Genomic DNA, 12,022 nt, shown 5'->3' on the forward strand with positions numbered 1-12,022 from the left:
TAGGATTCCCAATAGTTAGTATACATAAGAGTAATTTGTAATCAGAATCTAACTTCATAATTTACACACAAATAGCATTAGTGTTTTGTTAACAATGAAGGATACACATGATTACACCTTAATTTTGTTTGCATTAGTGTTTTGTTAACAATGAAGGATACAATGAAGGGAATTTTTGCTTCAAGAGAAAAAAAAAACAAGTTTTCAAGCTCAAATAGTCACGTTTTATATCAATTCACTTATATTATAACATATGAATTTATTCATAACATAACAGTCATGTCATTCACTCATATTATAACACATGAATCAGTAATATTACGTAACTTAGCGACAATATCATCATGACATCGACAAGTTTCTTTGCGAAAACTAATGTTGTATTTTATATGACAACTTTTGCACTTGAGCCCGAAATCGACCGTAGGAATGATAAGAGTTGTTCGTACCCCAAAATGGATTCATCAAATGGAATGAAAAGAGTGATTCTCCATAATATTGACTCCTTTATACAAATTATAATTTGACACGTCAAACTCGGAAATAAAACTCCATAAATATATGTCAAACTATAATTAGCAGAAAATTCCGATATTCCGATCCAAAAAGCTAAGGAACCAAATAAGATCCTCTGCGATGAATACAGATAGCTCCGCATATAGGCAATCAAATGTCTGCAATGAGAACCCAAGTCTACTACTTTGGTTTCAGTGGACGACGTACTAACTTCAATGTTTGAGGGCCTTACGCTGAAATCCTAACACCACAAACATTTGCTCTCTTTGTAGGCTACACCACCATCAATTCCGCGACAGAAACTTACATATCACCAGAGTCTATACCTCAAAAACAACTTGTATGACACAGATACACCACCACAATGGCGTCCCATGCTAATGGTACGAGGACATGTGGAGAGACGCTAAGACACATCCATGTGTTGTTGTCATGCTTAATGTCTAGATTTGGCAAATGATATCTTATCGGGTCCTTAATAGATGATTAGATTAACGACCTAACACGTTAACGGGTTCGGAACGGGTTATTCGATAACGATCCGACTTGTTGGCTGATCCAAAATCCGTTATTTTCATATCGTTCGAGGACCCAATCCACCAACTATCTGAAATGTTGGCAAACAGGGCCATAGAAGTGACCAACACTACCTTTTCCTGATCATCATGGCTTTTCCCTTTTGGTTCACGGTTCTTGTAAGAAATTGGCAGGCCTAGCTGGTATTGGACGCCCACCATAACGTGATCATCCTGTGACATGAGAGTTCTCCAGCTCTACTGGTTATGTCAGTAGCCTGCTCTGAATCCCATCATTTGTGAACGATATTCAGTTAAATAACTGTGTGTAATGTAGAACAATAAAGCCATGGATCAACAACACACCCACATACTGAATTTGTAGTTGGGACTCAAACCCAAGAACAAAACAGGATGTAACTTGCCGAAAATTCGTAACAAATTACAGACACATAATTCACACAAAGCATTTCACCCGGAGATGAGCTTCACTACAATGGTAACTAGGTTCAAAATTATGAGAGGAAATCTGAAGAATTGGCATGCATGTATAAATCCTGTGATCTGCCCCTTAAGCGTAGTTCTCCTCCCTCCTTGCAATTGCAGCAAGGTCCACCCTCTCGGACCCAAAAACCGATCTTCGTTCAGTATGGCGAATGCGTTTGCGAGCAGCAAGAAGCCTTGGAATACAGTCCACAATCCCATTTTCTGCACAACACAGGTTGACAACCTCAGTTGCTAAACATCACTGATTCACTAACTAATTAACATGAAAGGCATGTTTGGAGCTGGAGGTGCTTTTAAAATTGTTAAGGGTTGATTGGGACACCATTTGGAAGTGTTAAAAAAGCGTTTTCTGAACACATTTAGCAGAAAAACTCAGAAGAGCTTATGGGGCATAATATCTCTTTCTATAGTAGCACCCGTGCTGTTCAAGATAAAAGCACTTACAGCAAAAGTGCTTATGAGGAGAAAGAAAGCAGTCCCAACTGTGCCTTGCAAGCGTTTTCAAATAATCAAAACAATTCCGACAACGCATAAAGTAAAAGCAACAGAAGTGCTTTCAAACCTTCAATTCTTACGCGCACACAATTCAGTAAAAGATTTCAAAAGGGCATAATGAATATTCAAGCACAAACCGAAACTGTGCAAATCATGAATAAATTAATGAAATTTATCGATATCGTTTCAACTGTCGATATTGAACCGAAAAAAAAAAAAACAAATTAAAAAAGAAAAAAGATCAGAACTGAAAAAAGACATGTTCTTTCGTATCTTAACATAATCGAATCGATTCTAGGAAGAACAGAACGACAGGAAATCTTACCGGCGATTACTTGTTCCAGACAACAAGTCGTTTCACGGTCGAACGCCTTCGCCTTGATTTCAACAACACCGAGACGAAACAACAGGAAAGAGCGACAGTCATCGCAAATCAAATCAGAAGGACTTCAAGCACTAATCGAAGCCAGGTCAGAATCCTTGTTAACTTTTCATCCGACGGTCGTACATAATCCACGTATCACTTAAAGACATTCCCACTTAATTCTGACCCGACCCGGATGTTGGAGTCCAATATATAACGACGACCCGATAAAATGTACGGAGAGACTGAGCGAGGTTTTGCTGATGGACATGGATAAACCCTAACACTCAGCTCAAACCATGGCATCATTTCACATCTCTCCCCCACTGGTAGTAAACCCCAGAAGCGTAATTTCAAAAGGGGTAGATTTAGAATCTTTAAAGTTGAAAGCTTTCAATCCACAGTTTTTGCTACTTCAGCCCCCGAAATCGCGCAATCTAAACCCACCCGGAGTTTCCATTAACGGCGAAGACAATGGCTGCATTGAACCCATCAAACCCACTCGCCGCAGCAGGAAAAAGGGCCCCACTTCATCTGATTCAGAAGTACCCAAAAAAACCAAGCGTTCGAAGAAGTCCGAGGTCGTAAATGGCGCTGTCGAACCCGAACCTGTATCCGCAATCCAAACCGAATACCCAGAATCGGACCTCGAAGATTACGACGACGGCGTCGATTTCCCGTACGACGACCCTCCCCTGGTCTGCTGCTTCGGGGCTGCGCAGAAGGAGTTCGTCCCGAGGGTCCGGGTCTCCGACAACCCAATGCACCCCGACATCTACTCGCAGTGGAAGATGCTCCAATGGGACCCGCCGGAGTTCGTGAGGGCGCCGGGCGGGTCGCCCTCCAACGTGGCCATCTCGCACGTGCGGCTCGGCGGGAGGGCGGCGTTTATGGGGAAGGTCGGGAAGGACGATTTTGGGGATGAGCTGGTGCTGATGATGAACAAGGAGAGGGTTCAGACGCGCGCGGTGAAGTTGGATTCGACGGCGAAGACGGCGATGACTTACATGAAGATTAAGTTCGACGATGAGAGGATGTGGGCGGAGACGGTGAAGGAGTCCGCCGAGGACTCGTTGCTTTGCTCCGAGCTCAACCTCGCCGTGCTCAAAGAGGTATTGTACATAGTGTTTACATTGAGTTTGTTTAAGGGCCACTCTTAGCTCATAAGGCGCTTCTCCTATTAGTAGAAACACGTCGGAATTTTCATAAACAGTCGAAGAAACATTTCAAAATGCTTTCTGGATAAGCACCCAAGAAGTGCTTCTTGAATAAGCACTTGGGAAGTAGGGATTGGTTCTTGGAATAGCGCCTAGGAAGTGTGTTTCGATTAAGCACCTAGGAAGTGCTTGGAAAAGAACTTTGGAAGTAGTGTTTGGAAAAGAACTTTGGAAGTAGTGTTTGGAAAAGAACTTTGGAAGTAGGAAGTGCTTCTTGGAAAAGCATTTAAGAAATGCATCCTCAAGAAGCACCTATGAAGTGCTTCTCCAAAAGTGCTTTTGAATTTCTCTACAAAATGATGTTAGAAGTGCCTTTGATCTGAAAGGGCTAAAGCTTTAGTATACAATTAATTGAGAGTGCATCAATTGTTCATTTGAGCACATCGTTTCATCACAGGGAAGTGATTTCCGCACTTTCGTATTGTTGTTTGGTATGAATTCTTATGTTGTTGAAAAGGGGTGAGATCATTAGTATAATACGTTTTGATGCCTTAATGCAGGCTAGAGTTTTCCATTTCACTTCAGAAGTTTTGACATCTCCCTCAATGTGACCGACCTTATTCAGAGCAATGTCTTATTCCAAAAAGTTTGGAGGTCTTGTGTTTTTCGATGTGAATTTGTCATTGCCTCTGTGGAAATCGCGCGATGAAACGAGGAAGTACATCAACAGAGCCTGGAACGATGCTGATATAATTGAGGTTTCGAGGCAGGAATTGGAATTCCTTCTTGATGAAGACTACTACGTGGGGAAGAGGAACTACAGGCCCCAGTATTATGCTGAGGAGTTTGAGCAAACCAAGAAGCGGAGAGATTATTACCATTACATGCCTGAGGAAATAACTCCGTTATGGCATAAAGGACTTAAGTTCCTGTTTGTGACGGATGGAACTCTTCGAATTCATTACTATTCTCCTTTGTTTCACGGTGTTGTCATTGGAACAGAAGATGTGCTCATAACCCCATTCACTTGTGATAGAACTGGTTCTGGAGATGCAGTTGTAGCTGCTATCATGCGAAAGCTGACAACTCACCCCGAGATGTATGAAGACCAAGATGTTTTGGAAGGGGAACTTCGATTTGCAGTTGCAGCAGGAATTATATCGCAGTGGACGATCGGTGCTGTTCGAGGTTTTCCGACAGAAAGCGCTACTCAAAATCTGAAGGAGCAGGTTTATGTGCCTTCGATGTGGTAGTAATGTACAAAATTGTTCATTGTATCGTATGATCTCGATAGCGTTGAAAATTTTGTCAATGTAGGAAGAATATGTAAGAAGAAAGATTGTATCCAGCGTACACTAGTCTAGCATTTGAATTCAATTACTCTTGCAATTGCAGCAGAAACCAAATACACATGGGCTTTAGAAATGGGAATTGCTTTTGGAGCAAATATATTCCTCATAATCCTTGTACCGTATAGCGCACCCAAGCAAAAGGAGCCCCCATCTAATCAAGGAGAAAAACTTGTGTACGGGTGCCTGGATCACGTCAATTATGGGCCAGCTCTCACAAAAGCATGAAACTCTTGTATTTTAGTCACGTGTGGCTCTTTATTGGTCTCATCCAATGTGAGAGATGCGCTACTAGAGTAACTCTATCGAGGTTTCCCTCCTAATTGAAGGACCCCAAACAGTAATCACAAAGAAAGCAAGTAGTTCCACCTGCGGATCATCCCGTGCCTGACTATGAGCTTGATTTTTTGGAGAAAGGCTCTAGTTAGTTTCAATAAATCGCCTGCAGGACAACAAGTGAAAAATCCGCTTGAAATGTATGAAACTTCTTTCTATTGGAGGTTGTGCAAGAAAAATTACATTCAAATTCATCGCGGAGCTCTTTGTTTTTTCAGACCAAATCAAAGAAAAAAATAATTGAATCAATGAATTACTATAGCAGCTCCTTTCTGACAACGGCAAGAGGTCTCTGGCTAATCAAACTACCCGAAATTTATCCTAAAACTGTACTCGAGCTCCACCTTCTCTGCAATCTCAAATTGCCTTCTCAGTCTGATTTCATCATAAACCAAAACTTGCATTGCGAATCACAACTTTTCGACCCTGTACAGCAAGCACACTCTCTGAGACCGAGCAGAAAAAGCACTTCTTTCAAAAGCCCACCAAGTCGGGCTGCCATTTTGAGCAGTGGTATTGTGTAGTATTTTCTACAGCATGAGCTAGCCACATGCATTCTCCGTCCGACTGCATCATCTTTGCGACGAAACAGTTGCACTTCGTCTCTCATCAAACTTCACCCTAGACATTTGCTCTTGCGTCTTGTTACAGATGCAACCGGGAAAGGGATTTGCATAAAAGTTCTCCTCCAACCTTGGTGACTCACCGATCTGTCTAGCATATGGTGCTCCAAGCCTGTCAGAATGCAGATTTTTAACCGCGGACGAAAGAAGTTCCCATGATATTGCTCCCTTATCCAACAGATCGACGAGTTGAACAAAATTTTGTCTGAAATGAAAATCATAACATGTCAGAAAACTAGTTCATGATATATCTTCCAACCAAAAGGTTGGGAATTTGAGGAGCCAAATACTAAATGCCTGGTATGAAAGCGAACCTGTCAGGGTTGATAGTCTTCTGGAACCCTTCAAATCTCCTATGTCCCTGCACCGCCTTGGCCATATTTCCATCATACGTATAAACAAAGGCATCACTCTCCATTGCTACAATATAATCCAAGGCTGCAAGCCGATTTTGGTAAGGCTTGAAGGGCTCTAGCTCTTCTTCTGTTGCAAGAGTGTTATGAGAGAAGACATTCGGAAACTCAGTGCGAAAAGCAGCCATGCTGTTGCTACCATATATCTCGCCAGCAACAATGTAGATTGTTGTTGTGGAAGGGTATCCCATGGCTTTTAGGAACAAGGCTGCCTCTCGTGGGGAAAATGGGCATCCGCCTTGGAGCCTTCGTTCTACACTATCGATCTCCTTCTCCTTCCAATGTTTGACGCTGTACCTCATAACCCGAAGCTCCTCAGATTCCTCAGCAGTGAGGTTGTGGCTGCAGCCAGTGAAAGCGAGCATGTCTTTTTCATATCTGCAATCAAGAAGAGTTTCTTTACTTAGTTCCACTACTTCCGAAACAACACAACACCCAAATAATCAACCAAAACAACAGAAGTACCTCAAATGAAGAGCAATATATGGATTACTGTTGTTCCTCAGTCTGTCAACCAAAACTCTCCCAAGATCCTCAATCTCTTTCGCGTACTGGAGAGCCTCATAATTCGCACGGCACCTCAGCTTTTGGATGGAAGACGCTAGCCCGTTGTTAGCAAGCCGAGAATCAGTGTGCGTAAACTTTATAACCTTGTGCTTTTTCAGCAAGGGGATCATCTCGCTTCTGTAATAGCTCGCCTGCACACGAATCATCTTTAGATACAATTCGAAGAACAGAACCAATTCGAAAGTCCCTACGCATCTGAAAATTTATTAACACGGATCGCACCTTCGACCAGGAGACGGGAGCCTTCAGAACAGGCTTCACAGCTGCATATTTGGTTGGCAAATACTCGATAATATCAATATCATCTTTCAATACTTTCATGAAGTGTCTCCAGTCAAAAATGTCTTTAAAATCACTGCAAAATACATGACAGAGTTCAATTAAACATAATAAAACAAAATTAATCAGCCAGTTAGCCACTCCTAAATACAATCCGACAACCTCATCATTTGCAAAGAAAATCTTACCTTGGATCCGTCCAAAAAGATTGATGGTCCATCAGTGGAAGAACCAGGGTAGCATTCATTATCTTTGCAACGGCTACCATATCACATATCTGCACCATCAATTGGGTTGCCATGTCAGCTTCCAAAACGTGTCTAAAATTTACTTTTTTGACAAGGCGATATTGTAAACTGCTCTAAATTACGGGAAAGGAGATTCGAGCGCACGATTTGTACTTACCCCTGTTCTCATCTGATTCAATCCGCCATTGGCATGAACAAGCAGATAACCATTTGTTTTCGATCCTTTCCCTGATGGAAACGATAAAAATGTTAAGAAATTCAGGCATTAAATCACCGAAATTGACAAATTTGGATGGGGAAACAAATGTAGACGTACTTATTCGGTTCTTGGGTCGAGCTATGCATTTAACAAGATTGTCGCTGTTGGGTTTCCTCCAAATCTCTGGGGTCTGGAAAAGAAAGCAGATTAATGATCATTAATTACAGATTAGTCCCAGCATTGAATTCATAAATACAACGTTTTACCTAAACAGAAAGGGACAAGAGTAAATTGGTTAACGTAAAACGTTAATAGAAACAGAAAGACTAGCCATTGTCTCATCACTTTCCTCCATTTTCTCGGAAACCAAACAAGTAGTGAAAAATTAAAAATCCCAGAATGTTAATAATTGAAGAACTAAAAATTAAGAATTCTGGGGGAATTGATTGATTGACTCACCGGCAACCGCTCGAGAAGTCGCTTGAACATGGTGGAGGATTCGGTTTCCGACAACCTCTCCCTCTCCAAAACACGTTTAGGCATGGAATTGGACTCCTGGTTCTCGGCGACGGCCCGGTGCGCCCCCGACCAATCGTCCTTCACCGTATTCAGAATCAAAAGTCGGCCCTCCGTCCTCTGTGCCACCTCCCCGACCACCTCGACGTGGCTACTAAAAAACGACAACTTCACGAACGCGGAGATAACCGCCATCAAAAGCAGAGCCCCGAAAATATTGCGGACCACGTTCCGCCCCGATCTCAGCGACTGCAACATCGCGACCGTCCATAGAAATCCGTCCTCCATCGGGAGCAGCCACTTGTCGGGAACGCAGAAGAATAGCCGCCGACGGAGAACGAGGTACTTCATCACGGGGTGGTGCGAATAATGGTTGTGGTTGTGGTGGAGGGCGTGGTGGGGCCCGCATATAGTGCCGTCGAGGAGGCTGTCGTTTTCCACATCGTCGTCGTCGGCGAAGACAATGTTGCTGTCGGGAGGAAGAGTGCTCGTCGGGAGCCGCTCGCCGGCGTCCATGACGCCGTCAGCGACGCGTCGTCTGGTGGTCGTGGGCAGCGCGAGGAGAGCCGGTTGTTTCGAACTAATGTTGCTTGAGCAGTTCGTCCCACCGGAGGACATGGCCGACCGGCACTAACGTTGTTAAACAAATATGCACCCGCTACAACACACGATCCGATTCAATCTTTTTAATTTCCTCGAAAAATCAAACCCGAATCAAAATCCCGGGTACCATTTAATTTTCCGGGAAAACGAAAGAAAGTGAGGGAAAAGAGAAACAGAGAGAGATATCGGGTTCGATTTGGCTCGATTCTGTTCCTCAATGGGCTTCCAGAGAAAAAGGGCAGTCCGAAATCCTCGGCAACAACAAGGGGGTGTTATGTTTTTTTTATAAATCCTATGAATTTTTCGATGTGTTTTTTGTAAAGTGGGATTCGCATTCCCCACTGCTCTGTTTTTTCTTTTTTTCTCTCTCCAATGGCGGATCAGCCGGATGTTCTGAATTTTTGAGAGACCGGTTTTTATCATTACGGAAGGTTAAAGGGAGCGCTAAAATGACGAATTTGCCCCTGTTGAATCCGCAAAAGGACTGACTACGCCTACGAGTTTGTTTTTCGGTGGCATTCTGTTTTCTGTTGGTATAATACAAAAACTGTTTTAAAGCAAAATGGTTAAACCTTTTAAAAGGGCGGGTGTCTTCGCCTAAATGTGCTTAATCAATCCACCTGTTTTCTTAATATCCACAGGAAAAAAAAAATTAGAGAAAAAGTTTATTCACTTTTTGTTTCTTGGAATGATAGGCATCATTTTTCTTATTTTGATTTATAAACATAAGAATTTTGAATTTTTGCGTAAAAAAGAAATTCAAGTTTGGAACATCCAATTCTCGACTTATGTTCAAAAAAAAATTCTCAACTTTAAATCTATGTAATAATTGTTATTTATAAATATCTATAAATGAGAGTTTAAAATAAAAAATACAAAAAAAACTCAATCATGAGTGGCCACCACTAACACATGTCACCACCCACCATTCTCGTGACCATCACAACTACCGCCGTCACCACATATCGTTGTCTCCCCGGCCATTGTCACCGCCACCACCACCCACCGTCATCAACACCGTCGTCACCACCACTGGTCCACTACTAGCACAGTTCCTAACTATTACCTGTCATTTATATATCAATGACTCTATACACACATTAAATTTCATATTTAAATTCATTTGTTCTCTTCGCTAAGCAAAACAAGAAAATTCACAAATTCTAAAAAGTCCAATTTTGTCATTCTTATTTTCATCATTATAGAATTCCTTGATAATTTTTAATTTTCTCATTCAAACTTAGTGTTATGTAAAAGTGAAAATGACAACGGTTACAAAGACAACAGAACACCCCAAGTAAAAAGTGGATTACCCTGACCTAAATTTTCTCCCTTTTTGTTAGGTGAGGTGGGTGCAGTTTTAGAGGATTTAAGGTTGGCAATTTTCGACACGATTAAAACCAGACATAATTTGGTTTTGAGTTAGCCGTTACTGGGTTCATATTTTAGAGATCGGATTAGAATTTACTAGTATTTGACATAATTGCTATCGTGAGTACTTGAAGGTGAAGCATCTTTTTTGCTTTGGTAATAGATTTAAAGAAAAGTTTATAATACTGTTCATTTTAATGAAAAACCACATTTTTACATTAAAAAGTCAATCCTGGTACTATTCACTTTACCCTTTGTTTTGTCATTTTGGTTAAATCTCAAAGTTTTCAAGTTTTTTTCATTAGTTTTCCTTTGGTAATGATATGAATTGACATCATGACTTTCCATTTTGTTGTTGGATTGATAATATTGTGAAATAACGTATGTTATTTGTATTTGGATGAATATTACTAATTAGCCAAATTAAAACAGAAAGCACCTCAAAACATATTACCGTAAAACTTCTATAAAGTTATAAAGTTGGGACCAGACTAATTTTATAGCTTTCATCATTTACTTAGGCACCAAGTGTTTTATTTCTTGCACGGCATGCTTGAAAAGTTAGACACCTTTTGGCTTCAACAAGAAGGTCTCTATGTTGACGAAGTATTACGTACCCACAAATTCAAAGACGTGACATCAACTTTAAAAACTTATTACAATGTAGAGTTTATTCTTATACATAACTGGTCTCAAGTTAGGATCATGATTTTTTTTTTCTTTTTACTTTAAAGAGTTTATTCTCTTATAGAGTATTACTTTATCGAGAATTTACTATATCAAGAAATCTCTTACGCAGTGAGTTGTTTAGGGAATTGGATTAAGGAAAATTAATCACTTTTGCAATCTTGTTAAAACCAACTCCACAATACACGTACACACGCACTACTCATCATCTCTTATATAAACGGTTATAGCCTCCTTTTCGAACGCGGAAGGAGGGAGGTAAAGTTGAGAACTTAAAAGTTGATAATAAACAGTTTTGAGTAGCCACGGATGTTGCTAACTGAAAACATATCCATGCCTAAAAAAGTTATAGAGTATCCTAATTTTTCTTAGGATAAATCTCAGTTTACTACTCTCAGATTTTGTGGTTTTCAACATTTAGTAAATAAAGTTTTTTTCGTCATATAGAGTCATACATAAAGTGTTAATTTTGGGACAATCTCATACATCCGTTAATCTGGCTGTTAAGTCTCCCGTTAACTGATGACGTAGCTCCTATGTGGATAATGATTGGGCGCCACGTGTCATTAAGGGGTCCACGTGAAAATTAAAAATTCAAAAAAAAATTTCTCGTCCAAATTTAAAATAATTAATTAAATAAAAGTATTTAAAATAAAATAAATTTTACCCAAAACCCTTTTCGTCTTCCCCACCCGACACCCTTCCCATTCCCTAATACCCACCCTTACCACCAAGCATTTTCTCCTTCCCCAAAAACCCAGCCCCTTCCCTTCCCGTTCCTTGATACCCACCCCTGCGATTTGTTGTTTGACGCAGAGGAGAGAAGGGAGTGAGGGAATTTGGGGGAAGGGAAGGGGTTGGGTTTTTGGGGAAGGAGAAAATGCTTGGTGGTAGGGGTGGGTATCAGGGAACGGCAAGGGTGTCGGTGGGTGAGGGGTGGAGGGGATGGAGGGGTGGAGCCGTGGAGGGGGTGGAGGGGATGAAGGGGTGTTGGGTGGGGAAGATGAAGGGGGTTATGAGTTTTTTTTTTTTTTTTTAAAATACTTTTATTTAATTAATTATTTTCATACTTTAAATTTGGGCGAGAATTTTTTTTTTTTGAATTTTTAATTTCCACGTGGACCATTTAATGACACATGGCACCCAGTTATTGTCCACATGGGCATCATCAGTTAACGGAAGACTTAACAACCAGACTAACGGATGTATGAGACTGTTCAAAAATTAACACTTTAGGTATGACTCTGGGATGAAAAAAACTATGTACTAACCATTGA

At 41.0% G+C, this 12,022-nt stretch overlaps 4 protein-coding genes across 5 annotated transcripts; 2 read left to right on the plus strand and 2 right to left on the minus strand.

The window, feature by feature from the left end:
* Positions 1 to 1,350: 1,350 nt before the first annotated feature.
* LOC137723730 (protein transport protein yos1-like) lies at positions 1,351 to 2,604 on the minus strand. 2 transcript variants are annotated; one of them, XM_068462922.1, is made up of 3 exons: positions 2,358 to 2,601; positions 1,983 to 2,026; positions 1,351 to 1,739 (listed from the first exon to the last, which is right to left on the minus strand). In XM_068462922.1, exon 3 carries the CDS (start codon positions 1,734 to 1,736, stop codon positions 1,503 to 1,505), a length of 234 nt encoding a protein of 77 aa, XP_068319023.1. In that variant the 5' UTR covers positions 1,737 to 1,739; positions 1,983 to 2,026; positions 2,358 to 2,601; the 3' UTR covers positions 1,351 to 1,502. The 2 variants fall into 2 exon arrangements, with proteins under 2 accessions (XP_068319023.1, XP_068319025.1); XM_068462924.1 differs by lacking the exon at positions 1,983 to 2,026 and having other exon boundaries at positions 2,359 to 2,604.
* Positions 2,605 to 2,653: 49 nt separating this feature from the next.
* LOC137723407 (fructokinase-like 1, chloroplastic) lies at positions 2,654 to 5,241 on the plus strand. Its single transcript, XM_068462601.1, has 2 exons — positions 2,654 to 3,509; positions 4,115 to 5,241. Exons 1-2 carry the CDS (start codon positions 2,697 to 2,699, stop codon positions 4,163 to 4,165), a joined length of 864 nt encoding a protein of 287 aa, XP_068318702.1. The 5' UTR covers positions 2,654 to 2,696; the 3' UTR covers positions 4,166 to 5,241.
* On the plus strand, positions 4,184 to 4,807 carry LOC137722064 (fructokinase-like 1, chloroplastic). Its single transcript, XM_068461055.1, has one exon. The coding sequence runs from the start codon at positions 4,184 to 4,186 to the stop codon at positions 4,805 to 4,807; it is 624 nt and encodes a 207-aa protein (XP_068317156.1).
* Positions 5,242 to 5,378: 137 nt separating the features above from the next.
* LOC137723406 (O-fucosyltransferase 19-like) lies at positions 5,379 to 9,060 on the minus strand. Its single transcript, XM_068462600.1, has 8 exons — positions 8,028 to 9,060; positions 7,686 to 7,758; positions 7,527 to 7,597; positions 7,310 to 7,398; positions 7,065 to 7,197; positions 6,741 to 6,973; positions 6,177 to 6,653; positions 5,379 to 6,067 (listed from the first exon to the last, which is right to left on the minus strand). Exons 1-8 carry the CDS (start codon positions 8,700 to 8,702, stop codon positions 5,812 to 5,814), a joined length of 2,007 nt encoding a protein of 668 aa, XP_068318701.1. The 5' UTR covers positions 8,703 to 9,060; the 3' UTR covers positions 5,379 to 5,811.
* Between the last annotated feature and the right edge of the window lie 2,962 nt (positions 9,061 to 12,022).

This window comes from Pyrus communis, chromosome 17 (genome assembly GCF_963583255.1).
Source record: "Pyrus communis chromosome 17, drPyrComm1.1, whole genome shotgun sequence".
Lineage (NCBI taxonomy): Eukaryota > Viridiplantae > Streptophyta > Magnoliopsida > Rosales > Rosaceae > Pyrus > Pyrus communis.

What these genes read in the sequence shown, in the direction of transcription:
- LOC137723730 (XM_068462924.1), bottom strand. Translation starts at nt 1,736, where the DNA reads ATGGGATTGTGGACTGTATTCCAAGGCTTCTTGCTGCTCGCAAACGCA.
- LOC137723407 (XM_068462601.1), top strand. Translation starts at nt 2,697, where the DNA reads ATGGCATCATTTCACATCTCTCCCCCACTGGTAGTAAACCCCAGAAGC. An exon ending in ACCTCGCCGTGCTCAAAGAG is followed by an intron (nt 3,510 to 4,114) that starts GTATTGTACATA and finishes GCCTTAATGCAG; the next exon opens with GCTAGAGTTTTCCATTTCAC.
- LOC137722064 (XM_068461055.1), top strand. Translation starts at nt 4,184, where the DNA reads ATGTCTTATTCCAAAAAGTTTGGAGGTCTTGTGTTTTTCGATGTGAAT.
- LOC137723406 (XM_068462600.1), bottom strand. Translation starts at nt 8,702, where the DNA reads ATGTCCTCCGGTGGGACGAACTGCTCAAGCAACATTAGTTCGAAACAA. An exon ending in TATATTGCTCTTCATTTGAG is followed by an intron (nt 6,654 to 6,740) that starts GTACTTCTGTTG and finishes TCTTGATTGCAG; the next exon opens with ATATGAAAAAGACATGCTCG. An exon ending in AAGACTATCAACCCTGACAG is followed by an intron (nt 6,068 to 6,176) that starts GTTCGCTTTCAT and finishes TTTTCATTTCAG; the next exon opens with ACAAAATTTTGTTCAACTCG.